Source organism: Canis lupus, chromosome 31 (genome assembly GCF_003254725.2).
Source record: "Canis lupus dingo isolate Sandy chromosome 31, ASM325472v2, whole genome shotgun sequence".
Taxonomy (NCBI): Eukaryota; Metazoa; Chordata; class Mammalia; order Carnivora; family Canidae; genus Canis; species Canis lupus.
The window spans coordinates 24,480,227-24,507,144 of record NC_064273.1 but is presented as its reverse complement, the minus strand read 5'-3'; the positions used below and the strand labels follow the sequence as shown (position 1 = coordinate 24,507,144).

At 36.2% G+C, this 26,918-nt stretch overlaps 1 protein-coding gene and 1 long non-coding RNA gene across 2 annotated transcripts in view; one reads left to right on the top strand and one right to left on the bottom strand.

The window, feature by feature from the left end:
- Positions 1-441: 441 nt before the first annotated feature.
- LOC118353042 (uncharacterized) lies at positions 442-1,523 on the bottom strand. The gene is made up of 2 exons (XR_004811179.2): positions 1,310-1,523; positions 442-659 (listed from the first exon to the last, which is right to left on the bottom strand). It is a non-coding gene; the product is annotated as an uncharacterized LOC118353042 (long non-coding RNA).
- The window catches only part of LTN1 (listerin E3 ubiquitin protein ligase 1), a 66,020-nt gene continuing 40,619 nt past the window's right edge, over positions 1,518-26,918 (top strand). Inside the window, exons 1-12 of the mRNA XM_025449646.3 lie at positions 1,518-1,681; positions 7,151-7,354; positions 7,901-7,999; positions 8,498-8,728; positions 11,306-11,358; positions 12,067-12,247; positions 19,733-19,906; positions 20,483-20,673; positions 21,402-21,537; positions 22,510-23,319; positions 23,723-23,764; positions 26,286-26,475. Coding sequence (XP_025305431.3) covers positions 1,640-1,681; positions 7,151-7,354; positions 7,901-7,999; positions 8,498-8,728; positions 11,306-11,358; positions 12,067-12,247; positions 19,733-19,906; positions 20,483-20,673; positions 21,402-21,537; positions 22,510-23,319; positions 23,723-23,764; positions 26,286-26,475 — 2,353 coding nt within the window. The 5' untranslated portion in view covers positions 1,518-1,639. The remainder of the gene's footprint in view (positions 1,682-7,150; positions 7,355-7,900; positions 8,000-8,497; positions 8,729-11,305; positions 11,359-12,066; positions 12,248-19,732; positions 19,907-20,482; positions 20,674-21,401; positions 21,538-22,509; positions 23,320-23,722; positions 23,765-26,285; positions 26,476-26,918) is intronic.

Below are 26,918 nucleotides of genomic sequence, written 5' to 3'. Positions count from 1 at the left end.
TGAATTGCAGTCTAAAGAATAAACTATATTCAGAGCAGAGCTCAGTAGAGGTGACCCATGGAGCTAGGAATCAGACATCTGAGGAGGATGTTCCTACCTGCTGCTGTTACTGGTACCCCTGAGGTGCACAATAAAGGTGACTGATTATTGAAAAAGCAATGAAGATTGAAACCGACTGCCACCTAAAGGAATTAACACTGCTGGGGGCATTGCTGCTAGGATGATGCTAACAGAATGGAGCAAGTCACTTTTTCTAGTCCCCACTGTGGATGGCGCCTAACAGGAAGCCAGTAGAATAAAGGAGAAATAGTTTGCAGAGTTTTAGAATGATCAAGTTGAGTATAAAGGGGTGAGTGTGTGGACATGAGAATACAATAACCAGCAACGTGTGATTATGTTTTTCTAGCGTCATTGAGAATCAAAGTCGCTTAGTACAAGATCTGTACATGTCAGATTTTATTAGACTTTTCTAAAAGCTACCCTTAACATTTTGACATGAAGAGGAGGAGGGATTGGGTGCCTGGGTGGCTCAGTTGGTTAAGGGTCTGCCTTTGGCTCAGGTCATGATCCCAGGGTCCTGGAGTTGAGTTCGGTATTGGGCTCCTGGCTCAGCTGGGAGCCTGCTTCTCCCTCTGCCTGATGCACCTCCTGCTTGTGCTCTGTCAAATAAATAAAGTCTTTTAAGAAAAAGAAAAAGAAGGAAGGAAGGAAGGAAGGATGGATGGATGGATTTAGAGAATATCGCCTAGAGCATCTCAAATTTCAACACCACCTGGGAATCTTGTTAAAATTGCAGAAATCTGGGGCTCCTGGGTAGCCCAGTCAGTTAAACTTTCCCCCTTGATCTCAGCTCAGATCCTGATCGCAGGGTCGTAGGTTCAGGCCCCTAGCTGAGCTCCAGCCAGGCTCGGCATGGAGCCTACTTTTAAAAAAATGCAAAACCTGCTTCAGTAGTCCTGAGATGGACCTGACAGTCTGCTTTTTTTTTTTTTTTTTTTTTTAAGATTTATTTACCTACTTGAGAGAGAAGGAGTGGGAGGGGTAGAGGGAGAAGGTGAGAGAATATGAATCCCCCCCCCCCCCACCCCCGCCGAGCACAGAGCCAGAGGCGGGGCTCAGTTCCATGACCCAGATCAGGGCCTGAGCTGAAACCAAGAGTCCAGTGGTTTAACCACCTGTGCCACCCAGGGTCCCCTCTGCATTTCTAATAAACTCCCAGGTGATGCTCATGATTGCACTTTAGGTCAAACATTTCCTGTTTCCACTGCCACGTCATTCTTCTGCTACCCTTATGTGAAAAAGCTCCTACCCGCTAAGAGGGGAACGGACCGCACTCCCGGAACGCGGGGAAAGACGGGGTTTGAAGCCTCGGCGCTCCTACTTGGCCTCCTACTGGGCACAGATGACGTCACTCCGAAAGGCGTGGCTCTAGCTGTGACGTTTCCGGCGGCGGCTGGCGCAGGCCCCGGCGGGGGGCGGGAGCGGAAGTGGGGCGGCGGGAGGGCGGGGTGGGCGGCGGAAGGGGAGGGCCGCGGAAGTCGCTCTCGTCGGCCCTGTTCCGGCGCCGGGGACCGGAAGTTGTGGCCCGGCGGTGTCAACGACGGGGCTGCGGGCCGGGAGTGCGGCTGACACCGCGACCATGGGCGGGAAGAACAAGCAGCGGACCAAGGGGAACCTGAGGGTGAGTGCGGAGGGCCTCGCCGACCGGGGAGCTCCGGCCTCGCAGCGGCTGGCTGCACCACGCGCGCGTCCCGAGGGCGTGCGGAGCGCGGCTGCCGGGAGGCGTGTGTGTGCGTGTCGAGTGTGACCTCTCTGTTGTGTGTGTGCGTCCCCGCGGACGGGCTGGGTCGTGTCTGAGCAGATGGGGGGTTTGTGAGAGGAGAGGTGTTCCCGGCCGGAGCTGTCTGCAGCCGGGCACACACCTCGCGGTTTCCATTAAGAGATGGTTCAGTATCCGCTTCAACTGGAAGGTTACCTGGTCGGGGCTGGGTGGGGGTGGGGGTGGGGAGGTGGTGGTGGGTGGGACTGGGGAGCCAGGGAGTTGGGTAGAAAGCACTTACAGTGATCCTGGTGTGCAGGACATCTCGGATCATGTCACTCTTTTGCTCAGAAACCTGCCGGGGCTCCCCAGGATTGTTCGCGGTAGAGGCCAGATCCCTCCTAACGATGGTGTGTGTACATGGCATGTGGTCAGGCTCCGGCCCCTTCCCGTCGCTGGCACCATCTTCAGCTTCCTCCTGGCTGTCTCGGTCCAGCCACACGGACCTAACCTGCTCACGGAGCCTTGACCTTGCCTGGCAGGCTCCCCGACGCTCTTTTGTTCAGGTGGCTACCAGTTTTGCCAGGTAGACACCCCAGTAAGGTCTGTCTTGACCGCCCTATTTTAAATTGTAGCCCTCCTCCCGCTTCCTGTGCTCCTTTCCTGCTTTGTTTTACTCCTGTGCACGTCAGGATTTTTTTCACACGCCGTGTAATTTGCTGTCTCCCTTCATTTGCGGTCTTGCTTCCCTGGGATGTGAGTATTACGAAGGCAGGTGTTTTTGGTTTTGTTTTTGTTTTTTTTAATGAAAGCTGTTGTTGTCCTAGGGGCCTAGAACAAGGACTAGCATATAGTAGAAACCCACTAAATACATGTTTATTTCATTTTATTTTATTTATTTATTTGAGAGAGAGAGAGAGAGACCACAGAGGGGGAGCAGCAGGACAGGGAGAAGCAGGCTTCCCCACTGAGCCAGGGAGCCCACAATGCTGGGCCCCATTCTGGAGCCCCAGGTCACGGCCGGAGCCAAAGGCACACGCTTAACCGACTGAGCCACCAGGGGCCTCTAAACACTTCTTTTTTTTTTTTTTTTAAGATTTTATTTATTTATTCATAAGAGACAAGAGAGAGAAAGAGAGAGAGAGGTAGAAACACGGGCAGAGGGAGAAGCAGGCTCCATGCTGGGAGCCCGACGCGGGACTCCATCCTGGGTCTCCAGGATCACACCCTGGGCCAAAGGCAGGTGCTAAACCACTGAGCCACCAGGGATCCCCCTCTAAACACTTCTTTAAAGAAGACTCCAAAGTGGATTAAACCTGTGATTTAGGGATGTTATAATGGTATATTTTTATGGTACCAGGTTTGTTACGGCACAGTCCAGTTTTATGGGAGTGCATTTTTCTCCCCTTCTGGTCAAATTCTAGTGAAACCAGTATAACGATTTCTTAGATTAGTCGCTTAATCTGTCATTAGCAGATAGTACCAACAGTAATAATAGTAACTCGCCTTGTGCTGGTACTGTGTTAAGCACTCTACTTGCATTCTCATTTAATTTTAATTTTTTTAATGATTTTCTTGTTTTATTTTTTAAAATATTTCAAATATGAGTAAAAGTTGCAAAAATATTAGACTGACAAGCCATATGTTCTTAACCGATACTCATCAATTGTTAATATTTGGTCACATTTGTTTTCTTTATCTAAATATATGCATTTTGCTGAACCATATGAGAATTAGGTGCATACATCATGACACTTAACTCCTAAGTACTTCAACGTGATATTCTAAACAAATGCCATTCTTCTTCATAATCATGAACAGTTAAACATCCTAGAAAATTTAACTTAAGTATAACACTACTACTACTAATATATAACAATGTATTTAGATTTCTGTAGTCATCTCAATAAGGTTCTCTTTAACTTATTTTTAGATACAGCATGTTTAAAAACACCTAAGATCCAATCAAGGATTGAGTGATTCCATTCATTTAATCATTTAGCTCTCGGTAGTTTTCCAGTGGGGCTTGCTTGCTTGCTTTCTTTTTTTTCTTTCTTTCTTTCGTTTTTCTTTTGAGGGCACTTGTTTTATGACAGGGACAATTTGGAAAAGTCTAGGCTAATTGTTTTCCTTAATTGAGAATTGTCCTATTGTTCCTTATGGTTAGAAATTGAGGTTACACAGCTTTTGATAGAAATGCTTCATAGATGTATCATTGTCAATGCATCAGAATATACATGATGTTTCTCCCATTATTGGTGTTATTTAATCACTTGGTTAAGGTGATGTCCTTTGTAAAGTTGTCTTTTTCTATCAGCTATTAACAGATAACATGGGGAGTGGTATTTGAGACTGGAAATAATTTGCTCTTTCACAAACTTTTACCTAATGGTTTTAGCATCGTTTGATGATTCTTGCTTGAATCAGTTTCAATGGTTTAAAATTTTACCTTTAATTTTGACAACCCAAGTAATGGCTTAGTTACCTTTTTCTCATTTTAAAGATGATGGTACTGAGGCTTAGAGAAATTAATTTACCTAAGCTCATGTAGCCAGGAAATTTCATTGTTGAGATTTGAACTTCAGCGTGGCAGTCTTTCATTCAATGTAAGACTTTGAATACTGAATGCCATGTGTTCAAAGAGATGTTTCTTATTCTCGAACTGTTAGTGTAATGATAGATATGTAAGTAAGCAAATGATTATAATATATTTAAGAATTATGATATAGGTATGAGTAGAAAGGAAATGGAGGAACAGAAAAAGATGGTAACTGACCTGAGGGAGCCAAGCATTGAAAATAACTGTGTGTTTAGAAGGATGAATAGGAGTTTGTCAGGCAAATGAACAGGAAGAAAAGGTTTTTGGGTGGAGAGAAAAGATTACACAAAGATCAGATATTGAAAGACAACATATTCAGAGAACTGTGAATTCACTTTGGGACTAGAACATAAATGGTGGTAGCAAAATGGGAGAGGAGAGTAGGAGATGTGACAAGGAAAGAAAAGTGTCAGGAGATAAACCTGGGAAAAGCTAAGACCAGGTGGGGAAGGATCTTGCAAGTCTTCCTGAGTTTGATCTTTAAACTGTAAATTCAGGATTTCCACCTTTAATACCTCTAGAAAACAGGCACAAAAGAATGAAGTAGTAGCATAAGAAAATTAGCTGCCAGATAGAATCAAGGTCCTTAATTTTTGAACTGTGGGTATAAGCATTTAACATACAGTAGAGGAAATACTAAGAAACAGTAACTGTATTTTAAACTAAGAGTAGACATTGAATAAAGGATACAGTTAGTATAAAATAATTTGTTATTTTAAAATAGAAGTTGGAAATCGGATACTTTTTCTTCTACATGTAATTATCACCATCAGTCTGCTATTTCAGGTCAGTTCAGAATTCAGCCTTGACTCCTTTAGCTTTTTTTTATTTTTTTATTTTTTTTAACACTCCATGCCCAGCATGGAGGGATGCTTGACTGACTGAGCTACCCAAGTGCCCCTTGGCTCCTTTAGCTTTTAGCATTAATTAATTTTTTATACTATTTCATTCTGTTTTATAATAAAAGTTTATAAACGATGTTATAGATAAAATTCTGACGTCCTAATGTCATCATATTTAGTTTTCAGTGAATTGCATTACAATTCACTAACTTCCTTTGTAGCTGTTAATTCATGTACCAGTATTGAAAAGGGTGAACTGAATAATGTTAGTTCATTTTAATACAGTTCCAAAATAGAGAACCTTTTTTGAAATTAGTCTTAAATGCTACTGTTTTGGGAAAAAAATGTAATTCAGGTTATCATTTTCATTTCATACAAATTAGTTCTTGACAAAATAGTTTCCCAAACACAGTTTTGCTAGATAGGAGCAAATTTAATCACACATTTGGGAAACCCTTTCAACCACTCTTAGAAAGAAATCAGAAACAGGTGAATTAATTAATTAGCTTATTTTTAAAGGGTTAGTAATGTCATCTTGGACATTGAAGTAAGGCTTTTTTTTTTTTTTAAGATTTTATTTATTTGCTTTAGAGAGAGAGGGCTCAGGAGCAGGGGGAAGGGCGGAGGGAGAGAGAGACTCTCAAGCAGACCCGGAACTAGATGTGGAGTCCCACATAGGGCTTGATCTTATAACTCTGAGATCATGATGTAGGCCAAAACCAACAGTCAGAGGTTTAACTGACAGCAACCCAGGCGTCCCAGAGGTATTTTTCTGTTAGATGGCAATGAGTGTGTTAACTTTCTTTCAATAGTTTAATTTTTTTTTTCCACAACCAACCCCTTAACTTTTTGCACTAGGAAGCTACTATATTGAGTATCCATCTAACATACTACTGACCTTGGTTCAAAAGAGTGTATCTTCTATCCTGACCACTGTATTGACTTTATGTCCAGAGTAATGTCTATCATTAGAGCTGAAAGAAGTTAAGATAATTTTGGATATGTGGAAATAAGTGTGTCTGTCCTAAAGGAACTCTTAGTTTTAGAAAGAGCTATTATTAGACTTGTACCATGGTGGTGGTTTAATAAATACTTGTTGAATGGTTGAATGAAAAGATGTAATTCATGTATGAATTAATTTTATATCATATACTCTTTTTTTTTTTTAATTTTTATTTATTTATGATAGTCACAGAGAGAGAGAGAGAGGCAGAGACATAGGCAGAGGGAGAAGCAGGCTCCATGCACCAGGAGCCCGACATGGGATTCGATCCTAGGTCTCCAGGATCGCGCCCTGGGCCAAAGGCAGGCGCTAAACCACTGTGCCACCCAGGGATCCCTATATCATATACTCTTTATACTCTTATACTCTTTATATAAATTTGGAAATAAAAATTTTATAAAATAGTACTTTTTTTTTTTAAGAATTTATTTATTCATGAGAGACACAGAGAGAGGGGCAGAGACATAGGCAGAGAGAGAAGCAGACTCTTTGTAATGAATCCAATGCAGGACTCTATCCCAGGACCCCAGGATCACACCCCCTGAGCTGAAGGCAGAGACGCTCAACCACAAAACTACCCAGGCATCCCAAAATAGTACTTATTCTTACCATATGTGATGCATTCTGAGTTTTAAAGTTTTATTCTGTTTTGTTTTTTTTTTTTTTTTTTTGGAAAGGCTGTTATGACCCATTAAGTTGATATCATGAGCTGCTAATAGATTGTATCCAATTTAACAAACATTGTTCTGATGTTTAGCAGACCAGGAAATAACTCCTAGGATCATTATTGATAGGTTCTTTGTGATGGGAACGTTTCAGTAGGTGAAATCTTAGGCTGGAAAATAAAAAGTTCTCAAATAAAAGCTTGTTCCTCAGAATTGTCAAAGACAAGTCAAAGTTAAATTTTGAACTCTTTCTGACTTTTTCCCCCCCAACTTTCTTATCAGCCTTCAAACAGTGGCCGAGCTGCAGAACTGCTTGCCAAAGAACAGGGAACAGTTCCTGGATTTATTGGTTTTGGAACATCTCAGAGTGACTTAGGCTATGTTCCTGCTATTCAAGGAGCTGAAGAAATTGACAGTCTTGTAGATTCTGATTTCCGAATGGTGCTGCGGAAACTTTCCAAGAAAGATGTCACCACAAAATTAAAAGCAAGTTTTATGTTTTCTGTAAAAATGATCAAGAAAATCCTTTTGTTAGAGCGAAATGTCATTAGTATATTTTATGTAAAGAAAAATAAGCAATCATAAAAAAAAAAGAAAAATAAGCAATCATTTATCACTAATAAGTTCTTTTACTATTGTACTTTTTTCTGATATATAGACTTAAGCTTAGTCTTATCTTTTCTGGCTTATAAATTAGTTTATTGTTCTGCACTTATTTGAACCACTTTGGAATTCTGACTACAGTTTTTCCCATTAGGGAATGTAATTTTGACCCTATAATATTAAATTGAATATTTTGTTTGTACACACTTTATTTTATTTTTGTATACGTTTTATTTTTTTAAAAAACAGAAAAGTTTCTATTATAGTATGCTGTGATGGAACTTTTCAGGTTAGTCCCGTAAGGCATAAACAGAAGCAGCGTATTCTCCCTTTACGTGAAATAGGCTAAGCTTTTAGAACAGGATAAATATAATCAATAGCCAATAGTGTGACTGTTGATTCTTAGTAATATCACTAATTTATTTTTAGGCTATGCAGGAATTCGGAACCATGTGTACAGAGAGAGACACAGAAATTGTAAAAGGAGTTCTTCCATACTGGCCAAGAATTTTCTGCAAAATTTCACTTGTAAGTATTAAAAACTTGTAGTAGTTTGTTTTTGTACAGTTTTTGAAGTCATGAGGACTATTAAATTTATATGATTGCTTTTGGTGAGGATGATAAAATGTTATGTCAGTATTGTTATGCAGATTGAATCATGTTTTTAAGGTATATTGAGAATCTTTTTTCAGAAATCAGGTAATTACTGGAGAATTACCTAGATACTTTCTAGTTAGAGTAAAATTGAACAGTTTAATTTCTTTGGATATTTACTGCGGAAGAATGAGAGTGAATTGCCCAATATTCAAGGCCTGACCTTGAGTCTATCTTGAAGAGTTTTTATCTCATTGCAAGAAGGGAAAAAGAAAAAATGAACTTTTTCACAATTTTTGAATTTACTAATTTTAGTTTAGCTCTGCATATCGGTGGATTCTTATTAATGGGTCATCATAGCATATTCAGAAATGTCTGTATTTTTATTCTTATGGGGTAGAGCTATTTTAAATCATTTTATATTTTCAATAGGATCATGATCGCCGGGTTCGAGAAGCCACACAGCAGGCTTTTGAAAAACTTATTCTTAAAGTGAAGAAACACTTGGCTCCTTATTTAAAAAGTTTAATGGGCTATTGGCTAATGGCTCAGTGTGATACTTACACACCAGCTGCATCTGCAGCAAAAGATGCCTTTGAAGCAGCTTTTCCGCCAAGCAAGCAACCTGAAGCCATAGCATTTTGTAAGGATGAAATTACAAGTGTAAGTTCTTGGAACTGTCCTCTTTTTTTTCCCCACAAGTATTTAGGGAACATGAGGCTTATTATAATGATAGCTCTTTTACATGGTATTGTGAAGGAATAGCTAAGTGAAATATTCCTAATGGAAGACAGTTTTTAAAAATGGTATTTAATAAAACTGACTGGTTTTGATTTTTTTTTTTTTCTGGTTTTGATTTTTAAACATAATATTTTATTTTATTATTATTATTTTTAAAGATTTTTATTTATTCATGAGAGACACAGAGAGAGGCAGCGATACAAGCAGAGGGAGAAGCAGGCTCCATGCAGGGAGCCTGACATGGGACTCGATCCCAGGTCTCCAGGATCAGACCCTGGGCTGAAGGTGGCACCAAACCGCTGAGCCACCTGGGCTGCCCCATAATTAACATTTTAGATTGAATTTTTCTAAGTTATTTAAATTTTTCGTCCTTAATTTATAACTTTTAGTCATAGTACCAAAAAGATTTAAGTTTATGCTTTATGTTACATGATCTGAAAAAAGAATACATCTAAAAAATCTAAATTTACTTTCCCCATATTTCCATATTGATACATGTATACAGATAAACTTCATTCTTTTTGTTGGCTTTATGATATAGATGTACAACAGTTTATATAACTCCTTTTATATTAATATGCATCTGAGATTTTCCCTCTGTTTTTTATTATAACAAATACTGCTTCAGTAAACATTCTTGAACAGATCTCCTCAGACCCTGTGGGAGTGATAATAGAATTTCTAGTAAGCATATGTTGGGTCAAAGGATAGGAACATTTAAAATTTTCATGGATACTGATAAATTGCCCTTCAAAAGGCGATATAAATTTATATTCCTCTTAATGATATAAAGGTCTCTCCAACACATGGCCAGCACTTCTGCGAGACTGGTATCAGCCATAATTTTTTTTTTGTGGCTTTCAATTTGTGTCTTATATTGTCCTTCTTCATTTCTGTTATTCCTAATATATGGGCTGGAAAAACCAGACAACCAAGCTTATTAGTATTCTCTCAAGAAATCAAAGTAGATGGACTGTGAGAGAAGAGAGGAATTGAAGATTTTTAGAATTCATGGATTTTTAGAAATTCATAGAAATTCAAAGACATTCATTCCTTTATTTAGTACACCTGTGTTTCCATAACACCCTGTGTACAATATTTTCTTAAACATCCTCTCTCCTTTCAATTATCCAGCCTTCCTGTGGCTTCCCATTATACTCACAAGTCCAGATTTCTTATCCTGGCCTACAGGACTCTGCATGGTCTGGTCCCAGCTTACCTGTCTCATCTTTGCACCTAACATCTCTCCTACACACATACGTGCATTCTAGTTCCCCATTTGAGTTCTTGATTCTCCCATTCTTTATTTTTCAGTTTTACCAAGTTTGTTTTTCTAGGGACAGGGTTTGTAGCTTTAATCATATTCTCAAAGGGAGTTGTCTAATCCAAGAATCATTGGTTTATTTAAGTATTGTGAGAATGAAGTATGATGAGTTATGATACTAAGAGTTTTAGAAGATGGAGTTTGAGACAACTAATTTGGCTGTCTATAGTTTTGCATATAGTATTATAGTATTATATAGTATTATATTGGTTTTTTTGTTCTTGGTTTTGTTATGGATGGATAATTGATCATTGAATATGTGGATTTTTCCTCTATTATTTCCCCTTTACTTAGTTATGTCACAGTTCTTATAGATAATGGGTTTGAACTTTCCCAAGTTCAAAACCAATTTTTTAGAGAGGAGTTAGGCAAATGAAGACCAAAATGTGAGATTTATAAACATTATGTCATACTGTCTATAAGAACATGGGCTCTGAGTCGTAACATTGGGTTCTAGCCCCAACTGTGCCATTAGTTATTCGTGTGACCTTGGGCAAGTTTCTGTGCCTCCATTTCTTCATTTATTAAAGTGGAAATTAACTTGTACTTCATTGAGTAGTTGTGAGGATTAACTTAATGGATGAAGTGTGCTCAAATCAATACCTGGCTTGTGGAAAAGCTAAATAAATGATAACTATTGTTACTGCTGATAAAAGCAGTACTAGAACAGTAGGTTCCCTAGTACTGCGCCCTGGTAGTAGGCAGGCTTACTCACTTTGAATGGAGCCTTAAACTTTCCTCCTTGATGAAGCAGAGCACACACAATATGTGTTGTCCTGTTATGGGCAGGGAGGCTCTCAGAGGGGAAAACAGCCTAACTTCTCTCCCAAACTTAAAACTCATCGGTGATTCTACTTCACTGTTGTGTACAAGAGGGATAGAGGAGCGAGAGACCAGGAGTATTTAAGGGAAAACTCTTCTTGAAGGTACTGAAGATGTTCAGAAGAAGTACCCTCTCTTTCTAACTGCAAAAGCAGTCAACCTTGGGGATTGATAGGGAAAGAAAAATTGTTACCAATTGAACTTTACAGTTCAAACCTTCTAGTTTTGCTGCTTTAATTTTGCTACTCTTTTGGGAAGGGGTAGAAACTTTTAGATAAGATAAGGCTTATGCTCTGTTCACCATTGACAATTCAATAAAATCTCAACACTATGGGATTTTCTCCCCCCTATAGGTACTGCAGGATCATCTTATAAAAGAAACACCTGATACACTCAGTGACCCACAGTAAGTCATCTGTCTATGTAACTCATATTAAGGATTTGTTTTGCTCAAAGGTAATGAGATGATAATTTCAAGACCATATTTTTAAAAAAAGAGATTGTGAAAGTAGAGATAAAAATACTTGATATAATACTATATGCCAGGTGCCATTTTAAATGCTTTTACTTACAAGTTGTCCTGCTATTTAATTTGAATTATCTGGAAGTTACACCTTCGGTTCTTCGACAAAGAGGTATTTTTCCCCATATTTACCTTTTGAGAATCCTAGCAGGAGGCATATTAAGGTCTGGTTGAAATAATAAGGAACTATGAATAGTATGAATAGTACTACTCTGTTGAAAGAGAAGTAAAATGTCCCATTTATTTTTATGTGTTAATCAAACTGTTAGAAGTTCATAATGGAAAGTAATCTTAGATGCACTGATATCCCTTCCCTAGAATCATCTTGCTGCTGAGAGCAGTTTATTTGCACACTTTTCTCAACCCACAGCTTTTCATTTACTTTTACTTTGTACTTGTTGAGAAATACATGATTAAAATTTTGTGTGTTTTATATTTTAAGGGAGGAGGGTTGGCACAGGGAGAATAGAATGTAGAAATAAAGCAACTTCAGTAGATATTTAATGATAAACCACTTAACATAGAAGTGACAATGATCTCCTTTGGCTTATTCTCAATCCTTATGTATATTTCTTTTCTTTCCACATCAAGAACGGTTCCAGAGGAAGAAAGAGAAGCTAAATTCTATCGTGTTGTAACTTGTTCCTTATTGGCATTAAAAAAATTGCTTTGCCTCTTACCTGAAAATGAGCTTGATTCTCTGGAGGAGAAATTTAAGTCTCTTTTATCACAGAATAAGTTTTGGAAGTATGGAAAACACAGTATACCTCAGGTATCTTAATCTTCTATTGTAAACATTCTGTGATTCCTTTTTTCCCACTGTGATATTAGTTTATATTTATACTTTATGCTTAAAACTCTATGAACACATCTTTGTGGTTAGACTGAATTCCTCTTTTACTGCAATGTTACTGTATTTTCACTTTTTTGTTTAGTTATTTAGACCTCAGATTCAGAGTTGTATTATCACACTCCTCTGTTCATGGTACTTTAAAATTGTTGGTGTGTTTGAGGCTCTTCTAACTTAGTGCATTTTTTTCTCTTTTGTCTCTGTCTCACTCTCTATCCTCCACTTAACCATTCTAAATATGCTTAGTATATGTCCTTTTATATGTAAATAGTTGATTCTTGTTACTCATGGTAATTAGGTTTTATGAGGAGCGCATGAACATTCAACTAGTGAATACTGAAGTGTTGCTCTTAAAGGGTTAGGTGCCCTGCAAGTCTCTGGTCACAACATTTTTGCCACTTGGTCAAAATATAACCTTGTTTTCTGTGTGTTTGTTTAAAGACATCTTAATATATATTGTTGATTCATTAACATCAAACTCATAGCCAATAGCACTAGAAGTCATGCCTGAATGAAGCTTACCTAACAAGTATTTTCCCTGTTAGGCACATCATAGCCTTTTTGCATGTATTTTTATTTCACATAAATGGTATTGTGTTATATTTTATTCCATTTATTTTTTTACTTAGTTCTTTTTAAGTACTGGGTGGCTCAGTTAGTTAAGTTTCTTTAACTCTTGATTTTGGCTCAGGTCATCCTCTCAGGGTCGTGAGATTGAGCCCTGCATCAGACCCCACTCTAAGCATGGAGCCTGCTGAAGATTCTCTCTCTCCAAAAAAAAAAAAAACCATAAAGTACTAAAATACTTTAAATCTATCATGTTCTGAATACTGCTATGTAGTATTCAGGAATTTGCATCCTTTCCATTTTACCCCCCTGCATTTTCTCAGTGAGAGATGTCCTGATGCCTCTAACTCCGTGCCCCCACAGAGCAGCAGGGAACATCTTCATTCATGTGCTTTTAAATCTGCAAGGATTTATTTTTTTTTGAAATTCTCTTAACTTCTGAATTGCCAGATCAAAGAGTATATGCATACTTAATTTTTTTTTTAAAGATTCTATTTATTTATTCATGAGAGACACAGAAGGAGAGGCAGAGACATAGGCAGAGGGAGAAGCAGGCTTCCTGCAGGGAGCCCAATTTGGACTTGATCCGAAGATCAGGATCACGCCCTGAGCCAAAGGCAGACGCTCAACCCTGAGCCACCTAGGCGTCCCTGCATACTTAATATTTTGAGTGGTGCCAGATTATTCACCTGAACATTACTCTAGACTCAACTATCATTGCATAATGAGCCCTAGATCCCTATATTCTAATCAGGACTAAGCACCATTCAGTCTCTTAATTTTTATCAGTCTAACAGGAGTTCAAAATGATAGTTCTCTTTAATTACTCTGCTAACTAGTGACTTTCAGCATGTCTACATTTGTACATAAGCTTTTTAAATTTTTGTGTTTTTTCTGTAAACTACTTGTTTATATCTTTCTCCTTTCTTTCTTTTGAATTTATTTTTCTAATTTTACAAGAGTTCTTTGTATATCCTAAATACTCGAACTTTTGTTGGTTTTAGGCATTGCAAATAATATCCCATTCTATCACCTTTCCTAATGTCCTCTTTAGAAAGAAATTGTAATTTTCATGTAATCAGAGTCACTGATTTTGCCGCATGAAGGCCTTTCCTACTTTTAAGCCATAAAAATATTCCATATTTTTAATTGTTATATCTTTCTTAACAGTTCTGCTTCTCATATGAAGTCTATCAATAATCCACCTTTTAAAATGTTAAGTAGAGATCTAGTTACCTTTTTCTTCATGTATAGTGAGCAAGTTTTCCTAACATTACCCGTAAACTATTAATTCTTTCCCTATTGATTCGTGGTCCTGCCATTATGGTACATTAAATTTCTACATAGTCTTAAGTTTATCTCTAAACTCTCTCTTCTGGCCCATTAGTTTTTGTTCCTTCTTATGCCAGTACCAGAAGTTTGCATCCATTCCATTTTAATACGACATGTTAACATAACATCATGATATGTCTTAATAAGTGGTCAGGTGAGTTAACTTTTTTTGTCCTCATCTTCAAGATTGACCAAGTTGTTTTAGAACTTTATTCTTTTGGGGCACCTGGCTGGCTCAGTTGGTACAGCATGTGACTCTTGATCTCAGGGTCACAAGTTTGAGCCCCATGTTGGGAGTAGGGGTTACTTAAACAAAAACAAAAATAACTCTTCATTCTTCTATATAAATTTCAGTAAATTTATTGAATTTCTGAAAAAAATCTAACTGCAGTATTGATTGGGGTTACAGTGAATGATTTGAGGAGGCTTCCAGTCTCGCTTGTCTTTGTGATGAGTATCTCAATTTATTCAGGTATTTAAAAAATATCTTACAATAATTTTTAAAAGATTTATTTATTTATTTATGAGAAAAATGGAGCAAGCGAGAGTTGGGGGATGAACAAAGGGAGAGGGACACAGAGAATCTCAAGCAGACGCCACGATGAGTGTGGAGCCTCCCTCAGGGCTCAGTCTCATGATTCTGGTATCATGACCTGAGCTGCAATCTGTGGTTTGACCCTCAACCCACTGAGCTACCCAGGCGCCCCTCCTAGGATAATTTTCAACCAACTTTATTGTAAAAAAAGTTTTTCACAATAAAATTTAGCCATTTTAGGCATAGAGTTTGGTAAGTTTTGACAAATGTATATACCCATCTACATGTACATATCCATGTAACCACTACAATCAAGATTTATCACCCAAAAATGGGTTCCTTATGTCATCCTCCCAACTCTAGGCAACCAGTGATCTGCTTTCTGTCATTACAAATTAGTCTTTGTGGGTTTTCATATAAATGGAGCCAAACATAACTCTGTATCTGGCTTCTTTTGCTTAGTATAATGTTTTTAAGATCTGTTCGTCGTTGTTGCATATATCAGTAGTCCATTCCTTTTTATTGCTAAGTTTCATGTAGTCTTTGCATGGACATGGGTTTCATTTTTCTTGGGCAAGGAAAGAAATTGATGGTTGATAGGGTTAGTATATGTTAAATTTCTAAGAAGCTACCAGACCATTGACCAAAGCGGTTGTACTATTTTGCACTTCTGTCAGTAGTGTATGAATTTTTAGTTGCTTCATATCCTCACTTCAGTATTGTTGGTTGTTTTAATTTAAGTCATCCTCACAGATGTGGGATCAGGGATCCGCAAACGATATATATAGCTCATGTGTCAAAATCTGGCACATCTGTTTTTGTAAATAGTGTTTTGTGTTGTCTGTGGCTGCTTTCATCCTAATAAAGCAGAGCTAAGTAGTGGGGAGGGACACTATATGGGCTTGCAAAACCTGAACTATTTACCGTATGGCTCTTTAAAGAAAACGTTTACTGACCTCTGGGGTAGAGATTTTCCATTGTGATTTTAATTTGTATTTCCCTGATGGCCGATGATGTTGGGCATCTTTTAATGTGCTTGTTGGCCATTTGTATACTTTTTTTGAGATGTCTGTTGAAGGCTTTTTCTCACTTTTTAATTTTTATTTCTGAAGTTTGAACTTGGCTGTTTTTTGGTTTTTTGTTTTTAGAGAAGGAGTATACATGCAAGCCAGGTGGAGTGAGGAGGGGCAAAGAGAGGGAAAGAATCCCAAACAGGCTCTGTGCCCAGCGTGGAGTCTTATGTGGAGCTCAGTCTCACAATCTTCAGATCATGACCTGAGCCAAAGTCAAGAGTTGGCTGCTTAACCAACTGAGTCACCAAGGCACCTCATTTTTAATTTTTATTTAAAAACATTTAAGTAGGCTCCATGCCCAACATGGGGCTTAAACTCACAACCCTGAAATCAGGAGTTCATACTGTACTGACTGAGCTAGCCAGGTGCCCCTCTTTTGACCATTTTAAAATTGAGTTTTTGGTTTTTGAGTTGGAAATGTGCTTTATTTATTGTGGATACATACATTTTGTCAGATAAAGAATCGTGAGTGTTTTCTTCCAGTTTGTGGCTTAACTTTTCATTTTGTTAATGGTTTTTAGAGAGTAGGATTTTAATCTTTATGAAGTACAATTTATCAAATTTTTTTTTTTTTACCATACTTGCTTTTGATTTCTTATCTAAAATCTTTGCCTACCTGAGGGTTGCAGAGATTTTCGCTATTCTAGAAGTTTTATAGTTTAGGTTCGTTTATTTATTTATAAATATTTTATTTGTTTATTCATGAGAGACAGAGAGGGGCAGAGGCAGAAGGAGAAGTGGGCTCTCTCTGGGGACTCTCCCAGGACTCTGGGATCATGACCTGTGCCGAAGGCACACACTTAGCTGCTTAGCCACCCAGGAGCCCCTACTTTGGGTTCATTTTTGTGAGTGTTAATTTTTGTGAGCGTCAAATTAATTTTTTAAAAAAGATTTTGTTTATTCGAGAGAGAGTGAGAGCGTGGGGGAAAGGGGAAGAGAGAGAAGCAGACTCCCCACTAAGCAGGGAGCCTGATGCGAGGCTCGATCCTAGGACCCTGGGATCATGATGTGAGCTGAAGGCAGAGGCTTAACCAAGTGAGGCTTACCCAGGCACCTCAAATTAATTTTTTTCACAGAAGTATCCTGAAAGTTGAAAGACTGTCTTTTCCTTACTCTGGCAGCTTTGTCAAATTCAGTTGAACATATATCATGGATTTTAATTTTAGACTGTATGCTGTTTAATTTATTTATATGTTATGTTTATCCTTACACCAATACCACACTTTCTTGATTATTATTGTTTTATAATAAATTTGGGAACGCTCTAACTTTGTTCTTTTAGGCTTTGTGAGGCCTTTTTCATCCTAAAATAATATTTTATAATGTGTTCCATCCTGAATGTATCTATAGTTTTTGTTGCTATTGTGAAATGGGTTTTGTTTTTTATTATATTTTTGATTATATTTTTTATTTTGTTTCTACCAACATAGGCATTCTATACTCTTGTATGCTAATTTTATATTCAGCAACTCTACCAAACTCTTGTTAGTTCTATAGTCAGTGTTTAGATGTTTTGAATATTTTATTTTTATAGCCAGTTATTTTGCTATGATTATAGTTACTTATTTAGGTTACTTTCCAATTCTTTTTTTTCTCTTGTCTCTTTGTATTAATTAGGTCCTCTAGTACCATGTTGAGTAGATGTGGTAGTAGCTGGCATCCTTTTCTTATTCCTGACCTTAATAAAATATTTTTAAACTCTTATTATTTTGAGTATGATGTTTGCTGTAGATTTCATACGATTTAAAATTTACTTTTTATTCTTAGTTGGCTGAGTATTTCTGTCATAAATTAATGATGAAATTTTCTTGATTGCTTTTTCTGACATGTTTAAATGATCATATAATTTTCCAACCTAGCATTTAAGAGATAAACATAGTCATGCTGTCTGTTTATCCTTTTAAATATACTGCTAACGTTAATTTGGTAATATTTTATATAAAACATGCAGAAATAAAGTACTTTATGGGGTTAAATATATATGTATGTGCATTTTTTTAATCCCAGAAAATATTATTATACTTCCAATCTTCATTTAGATTTCTTTTTTTTTACATATTCAAATTATTCATTTTCTTTTTTTTTCTTTTTTTTTTAATTTATTTTTTATTGGTGTTCAATTTACTAACATACAGAATAACCCCCAGTGCCCGTCACCCATTCACTCCCACCCCCCGCCCTCCTCCCCTTCTACCACCCCTAGTTCGTTTCCCAGAGTTAGCAGTCTTTACATTCTGTCTCCCTTTCTGATATTTCCCACACATTTCTTCTCCCTTCCCTTATATTCCCTTTCACTATTATTTATATTCCCCAAATGAATGAGAACATATAATGTTTGTCCTTCTCCGACTGACTTACTTCACTCAGCCATTTAGATTTACGTAAATATTTGTTGCTTTGTTTGCTCTTTATTCCATCTTTTGCCTTCCATCTGGGATCATCTGCCTTAATGTAGAACGTGACCTTGGATTTCTTTTTGTGGTGATCTGCTGATAATGGAGTCTTTTTTTTTTTTTTTTTGTAACAAGATTTTTTTAAATAAATTTATTTTTTATTGGTGTTCAATTTACCAACATACAGAATAACACTCAGTGCTCATCCCGTCAAGTGCCCCCCTCAGTGCCCGTCACCCATTCACGCCCACCCCCCGCCCTCCTCCCCTTCCACCACCCTTAGTTCGTTTCCCAGAGTTAGGAGTCTTTATGTTCTGTCTCCCTTCCTGATATTTCCCACACATTTCTTCTCCCTTCCCTTATATTCCCTTTCACTATTATTTATATTCCCCAAATGAATGAGAACATATAATGTTTGTCCTTCTCCGACTGACTTACTTCACTCAGCCATTTAGATTTACGTAAATATTTGTTGCTTTGTTTGCTCTTTATTCCATCTTTTGCCTTCCATCTGGGATCATCTGCCTTAATGTAGAACGTGACCTTGGATTTCTTTTTGTGGTGATCTGCTGATAATGGAGTCTTTTTTTTTTTTTTTTTGTAACAAGATTTTTTAAATAAATTTATTTTTTATTGGTGTTCAATTTACCAACATACAGAATAACACTCAGTGCTCATCCCGTCAAGTGCCCCCCTCAGTGCCCGTCACCCATTCACGCCCACCCCCCGCCCTCCTCCCCTTCCACCACCCTTAGTTCGTTTCCCAGAGTTAGGAGTCTTTATGTTCTGTCTCCCTTTCTGATATTTCCCACACATTTCTTCTCCCTTCCCTTATATTCCCTTTCACTATTATTTATATTCCCCAAATAAATGAGAACATACACTGTTTGTCTCATGATCTGTTTTTAAACTATGAATTAGCTTCTAATCTGTCATGTTATCTGTCTTTCTATTTAGTTTAGGAATTGTGCTTCATTCTTTTTCACATCTGCTGTACTTTTTCTGAGATCCTTTTCCTTTCAGATTTCTTTAAACTTCTGTTTCTTTAAATATAGTAAGAATTGTTGATAAGGAATTTGTAACTGATAATTCTAAGATTTTAAAGTCTCAGATCTCTGTGTCATCTTTTGTTTCTGCTGATAGTGGATCATGGTTTCTTAGTTTTTGTTTGTTTGGCTCTATTTAACTTTGTGCAGCTTAGTAGCCTAGTGCATTAATAGGAATAATTTGCGACCCCTGCTGAAGGACTCCGCCAGCTAGAGAGGACTTACATTTGCTTCAGCCAAAGAAATAGTGAATTCTTTCTGCCTTCACTTTTATGTGGCAATTCCTAATGTCCTTTCAGCCACTGATACTTTACAGAAGATTTAAAAAATTTTTTTCTAGCCCTTTTAGTTTTTATTAATGGGAGGGTTAGTATGAATAGTCTGTCAGCTATTGAATAAAAAAATCTTCTCATAGCTCTGTGAAGCTTTAATTTAATCTACCTTTTTATTTTTTGTTTTAGATCCGCTCAGCTTATTTTGAGTTAGTTTCTGCTTTGTGCCAGCGTATTCCACAGTTGATGAAAGATGAAGCATCCAAAGTGAGCCCGTCTGTTCTACTTAGCATTGATGACAGTGACCCCATTGTATGCCCAGCTCTCTGGGAAGCTGTACTTTATACACTTACAACTATTGAGGTGTGTAAGAAAGGTACATTTAGTACATCTGGGAATACTTGTTTTCTAAGTTTGTATCTTAGAATCCTTAGATAAGATATGAGAAAGAGCCTATCAGATTATAATATCTAAAACTTACTGGAAAAAAATGCTTTCTTAGAAATAAAATTTAGAAATAAAATACTTAATCCAAAACTTGGCCTAATCTTAAACTGACTATAAAACGGCAGAGAGTTTTTATTTTTCTTTCAGTTTAGCCAGTATCAATTATTCTTTATGTGATATAGTGAAGTCAGTATATCTGAATCTTATATTTAATATTAAATATATTTAGCTGTTTTATTATGTAGCTTTTATAGAGGTTAATAATTTTAATAAGTTAAATAATTATTTCTGATCAGTGATGTCCTGAGCATGTGGAGTATATGGTTACTATATGTAATAAATTTCTTAAAATTTTAGTTTTTAATGGTGGTGAGAGATTTTAGCCTCTTGAGGTAGAATACATGATTTTTACTTTTGAGAGCTTATATATCTTTTAATAGGGAAAAGTATTTTATGATCTCTAATTATTATTATAATCTTTTCTTTGGTTAGGACTGTTGGCTTCATGTAAATGCAAAAAAAAGTGTGTTTCCAAAGCTGTCAGCTGTGGTGCGTGAAGGTGGTCGGGGTCTGGCCACTGTCATATATCCTTATCTTTTGCCATTTATCAGCAAACTGCCTCAGACCATTACAGATCCAAAGCTGGATTTCTTCAGAAATTTCCTCACCTCTGTAGTTGCAGGGTAAGGAATTCTAAATTTCTTGATCTTTAAAGCAAAAGAGATTTTTTTTATTTGCATAAATGGGTAGAATGCCATACTCATTATTGTCTTATTTAAATTATCCCCAAATTGTTTTGCTACTTATTAAACACTTTTAAAGTTTTCAGAGAATACAATTGGAATTCTTTCTTTGATACTTTCAAGGCTTCAGTGGTAGTACACAATGGAAGGTGCACTGAATATTGATTGTAAGGCCCTTAGATGGAAATAGTCATTTTTTAAATGAATAATTTTTTGGTATGCTGATAAATACAAATGCCCAAAGGGGAAAAAATGAACCACTGAAGTACTTAGAACTCCATAAACTTAAATATGATAGCTGTTTAAAATCACAGTTTAAAAAAATTTTTTAGTGTATTTGTTGATCTTAATAAAAGATACTCAATTTTATTAATGATTACAAATATATTTTACTACATTATTATCTTTGTTTTCTCTTGAAAATTTTCAGGTGAATTTTTTCCTGAAAAAAAATAGATATGTATTATCTTTTGTTGACACGTATTTATTTGAAAATATGCTTTTTTTTCACACTTTTTCAAGTTCTTAGTTTTTAGTTTTAAGAATTTTACTGTAAAAAAATTCTCTTCTTTTGGTATGATGCCTTTTCCATGTCTTTATTTTGGTGATTCTGAGTTGCTTGTTTTCTTTTTTGTGAGAGTAAGCCATAGTTCTTTATTATTTCTTAGGCTGTCAACAGAGAGAATTAAAACCAGCTTTTCGGAGTGCTCAGCAGTAATATCAGCTTTTTTTGAATGCTTACGTTTTATAATGCAACAAAACTTAGGTGAGGAAGAAATTGAAAAGATGCTCGTCAATGACCAGGTACTTATAATCTAAAAATTATCATTGCCTTTGCATATTGACTATAAAGAATCAAGCTCATTATGTCTTGTTGCCATTTTTATTAATTAACCTTCATACAGATTTCAAATTGAGTAATGTGTATTTCTGTCCAGATAAATAAAAATTCTATATTGTTGATTGCTAAAATAATACCATAATGCCTTAATTAATCTCTGGATGTGCAAACCCTAACTGTTTTGTAGAATTGCAACACAAAACATATTTTCGAAGGTGCTATTTGTGGTCTTTTATAGCAAGTGTAAATCATACAATAATTTGTTACTTTCAAAATATTCAGCTACATTTAAGATCCTAGATAATGTCTCAGTTAACTTATCTTTATAATTTAAGAAAAAGCGTTTTGAATTCTGTGGGTCCTGTATGTCTTTCATATTGGTTTAGAAGAACGTAAAAAACTTGAATAAGTTCAGAAAATGCAAAGAAAACTATATTATTTGTTCATGACCAATAGTCTTGGTTAATTATATCATAAAAAGAATAGGGGGAATGCAGTGAAATCATTAACCTCTTTGTATGATATGAAAATGATCTAAAAGTTAACTCTTTAGAGTTTTGGGAGGAAAAGCAATGTTTTTCAGTTTCAAATGTGGGATTTTATAATGTTTTACAAATACCTTGTTTATTTCATTTTTTTTTCTTTTTTTTTTTTTTTTTGAGAGAGAAAGCAAATGAGTGGGAGGAGGGACAGAGAGAGAGAGAGAGAGAGAATGTTAAGCAGGCTCTACACCCGGCTCAGAGCCCAACTTGGGGCGCAATCTCTCAATCCTGAGATCATGACCTGAGTGGAAATCAAGAGTTGGCCGCTTAAGGAAATGAGCCATCCAAGCGCCACCCCCCTTGTTTATTTTATTTTATTTTTTTTACAAATACCTTGTTTAAATTTTATTTCTCCTGAAAACTGAACTTTTCTATTTCTACCTTCTCTTTTAGTTGATTCCTTTTATTGATGCAGTTCTCAAAGAGCCAAGATTGCAAGATGAGCAGCTGTTTAACCATTTAGCAGAAACTTTAAGTTCCTGGGAAGCCAAAGTAGATGTGGAAAAAGATGATAAAACAGCCCACAGTTTGGACAAAGTACTACTGAATTTTTGGGAAAGACTGTCAGAGATCTGTGTGGAGAAAATCAATGAACCAGAAGCTGATGTGAAATCCGTGTCTGGTGTATCTAACCTGCTACAGGTCCTTCAGAAGCCAAAGAACTCACTGAAGTTAAATAAAAAAAAAGTTGGTAAGGTTAGATTTGCTGATGAGCTGCCTGAAAGTAATAAAGAGAATGAAAAATGTGTCTCCTCAGAAGGCGAGAACAGTGAAGGCTCTGAATCAATGGCTGAAACTTCTCTTATTCTTAATTGTTCAGACTTTATATCACCACTAAGGAAGAAACCTTTGGAAGACTTAGTCTGTAAACTAGCAACAATGAGTATTAATTATGTCAATGAGCAAAAGTCAGAGCAACATCTAAGGTTACTTTCTACACTGCTCAGCTCTTTTTCTTCAACTCAAGTATTTAAAATGCTGTTAGGTGATGAAAAACAGAGTATTGTCAAAGCCAAACCTCTTGAAATAGCCAAACTTGCACAAAAAAATCCTGCGGTACAGTTTTTATATCAGAAACTGATAGGTTGGCTAAATGAAGATCCAAGGAAGGATGCTGGTTTCTTGGTCGACATTCTGTACAGTGCCCTCCATTGCTGTGACAATAATATGGAAAGAAAATATGTCTTGGATGATCTCATCGAGGTATAACTGTGTATCTTTTTAAATTATAATGGCTTACATTGCCACACTAATTATAGATAAGTCGAATGAGACATGCATGGAGGTTATTCTTGGGTGGTTTCTTGGCTGTGAATATCTATCTATTTAAAGAAGAGTAATATATTCTTTCCAATTTTAGTATATGTGCTGCCAACACGAGCACAAGCAATATATCCTTGATCGTGATGGGGAAGTGTGTGAGATTTATGGGTATATGTTCAGTAAGTATGGTAAGATGACAAATGCTTGGTAATAAAAGGCTAAATGTTTTAGTCTATCGTTTTTAAAGTTGGAGTAGCTAAAAAAGTTTTGATTTTTGTAGTTATTGCATAATGACTTCATTGCTTCTAGCAGATTATTTCTAACTCTCTTTTTCCTCTTTCAGGGGGATCTGAAATGGAGTTCTATTCTTCAGGTCATTGAAAAGGTATCCTAGGGATTTTTTTTTTCTTTTTCTCCTTTTTTTGTATTTATGGGTATAGAAAAATAAAAACTAGTCAATATTCACACACTGGTATGTGATCAGGTGTCTATGTTGGAGAACTTCCTTCTTATTGTAACTTTATTCCCATAAGTGGGAAAGCTTTTGATATTTGCTCTTGTCTGTAGTATTATTTTCCTGGTTAGAAATATCAGCAAAGAAGGAACAGGCTCTGGAAAATCCAGTGTTTTTTCCCTAGCAGATAAAGGAAGAGTTAAATATTTGATTACCTTTAAATTAAGACTACAAGTTTCTACCCTTATCCTATCCTTTTCTTCTATAGAAGTGGATTGAGTGGTTTTTACCTTTGACTAGAATACCTCAGGAAATTAAATTTGTCCTACTCTGGAATACTATACAGGCAAATTAAGATCTTCCAGACTTGTCTGATTGCCACTTGACTAAATAAGAAAATTAGTGATAAAAAAAAATCAAAGAACATAAGCAATTTAGAAGTTTTAAAAAATGGCTTAAGTGTTTTTTCCTAATAAAGATGTAAATGATACAATACTTTTCAACCATAGAAATGTTTAATTACCTAAATTTCTTTTTGCTTTAGCGTTTTATATTATTTTTAAATTTTACACAAATAACTTTTTAATTTACAAGTTTTTTTTTTTTTGGTATCTTTTTAAATTATGGTAAAAGCCCCATAACAAAATTTGCCATCTTAACTATTTCTGAGTTTACAGTTCCGTAGTATTAAGTATATTCACAGTATTGTGAACCAAACTCCAGAATTTATCTTAAAAAACTGAAACTATATTCCCATTAAATAGTACTCCCTATTTCCCCCAATAGTTACTTTTTACAAGAAAAATACAGAATATTAATTTACTGTTTTTCAATGAGAATATAATTTACCAGACAGCATTTTTTTTTAGTTTATCCAGTACATTCTCTCTATATAAGCAGGGTACATGAAAAGCCAGATTATCAGAAAGCTACTTGGTAAGTCTAGAATCAGAGCTAAAGCAGTTAGTAATTTGATTAGAGGAGACTAATACCCATTTCCAACTTAGGAACGTACCTTCCAGGTAACTCAAATACATCCGTTTGGAAGACTATCCTCTTCCTGGGCAGAGTTAGAAGTTCATGGGCAATGTTTGCCTCCTGTATTTCCATGACTGACTGGTCTTTTCATCTCCCTGAAGATGACCAGATTCTTTCTATAGATTTGTTAAAACATTAAATATTGTGCTTCATATCTTGCTAACCTGAGAGACATTTTATTGAGAAGTTTATTTCCTGGATTCTATAAAGTAGTTCAGTTTTATTTAGTAAACTGTGTTAGGAAAGCCTATATTATAGCTATCTACACTCTAGATTTTCTTGTTTTTAATGCAGCTTTATACTTTAGGATCAGAGTCATAAATTCAGCTTCTTTAAAAACGAACCTGAGTTTTGTAAGCAGAAAAGGACATTAGAGATTTTCTAGGTTAATCTCCATTTCTAAAATGAAGACAGAGGCCCAGATTGATTAAGAGATTGATTTGTCTAAGGTCATAAAGGCAGAATAGTGATAAAGTGTGGGCTAAAATAAAAGCCCTAGTTACTTATAGTTTCTTAAATAAAAGGATAAATGTTTTTTTAGGCACTACCCAATCCGCACTTGGATTTTTTTTTTTCCAGATTGCTTTGAAATGAACCAAGTTGCAAATTCCTTTCTTGTCAGCCCTTAAAGCAAAAGAAGCTCTGGAAACATGGATCAGCATGCTTTTGGGGGTGGATTTACAGTTTTGTTTTGTTTTTTCTTGCTTCCCCACTCCATGAAAATAAACCAGTTGCTGTTAGATATCTGACCTCAGTTACTATTGCAGAGAATTAGGGGAAATAATAAGGCCCATCGTTCATATTGAAGTAATTTACCACTATTAAATAATAATTGTTCTTTAATTTTAGTAAAATTAATGAACAAAAATTTAATATATAGAGCATTTTAAAATCTGTCTTCAAAGTTCATCCATTCATTATTCATTGAACATATCTGCAGTGTTGATAGCAGGTATCAAAGAAGTTTAAGACAGTCTCTACTCTCAAGGAACTTACAATCCCATTGGAAACAAGACATACGCAGATGAAACATTATAAATAATAATACAATCCAGTAAGTGCTTTAGAAATTCAGAGAAAAGCAGTGATGAGTATGGACTGGAGTGGATGGGGGAGACTTCGTAAAGCAGGTGGGCTTTGTAACAATTCTGAGAGAATGGATGGTATTTTGATAAGTAAAGAAGAGGGAAAATATTTGTGGTTGGGAAAATAGCATGAGTAAAGCATGAAAGTATATGTAAGCAAGGCTTAGTGGGGAACAGGGACAATTCTAGGCTTCCTAGAACTTGAGGAAGATTGGGGGATAGTGTTGGGGCCATTATGATGAAGGGAAGTAATATGGTACAAGTAATATTTTAGGCAGATATGCTTTTTGATCTTGCTTCTAATCATTGCTTTGATTTTATGGTTTTAGGCATGTTCTAGTTCAGATAAACATGCTTTAGTAACTCCTTGGCTAAAAGGAGAAATCCTTGGAGAGAAATTGGTAACCTTGGCAGATCATCTTTGTAATAAGGACTTGGAATCCTCAGTACCTTCTGAATCTTACTTCTCAGAAAGATGGGCTCTTCTAAGTTTGGTATTATCCCAACACGTTAAAAATGGTAGGCGAAAATATGGCTATTGTTTTTTAGTAGAGAATAAATCTTTCACTTTTTTGGGGAGATTCCATGTTGCAAAGTTGGCATGTAATTGAGAATAACAAGCTTTCATTCATTCAGTATTTTAATCTTGTAAGCACCCTGAATGTTTATTAATCTTTGTTGCAAGACTTGGAAAACATTGTATTATTTTTAGTTTTATATTCTAAAGGGTTTTGAGTAGCAAAGCTGTTTACTAATTTTGGTGAGCATTGCTTTTTTTTTTTTAATTGCTTTTTTATGTGAGAGAAAATTGCTTAAATAAAATTGCTTTTGTGTGTGAGAGATCAGATTGATTTGTTGATAGAATTTTCTTTTGTCTACTACATAGATCTTAAACATACAGAAGACTTAAATGGTTGTTAACCCCAAGTATTAAAAACCACACTGTTGATATTTTTAAATTT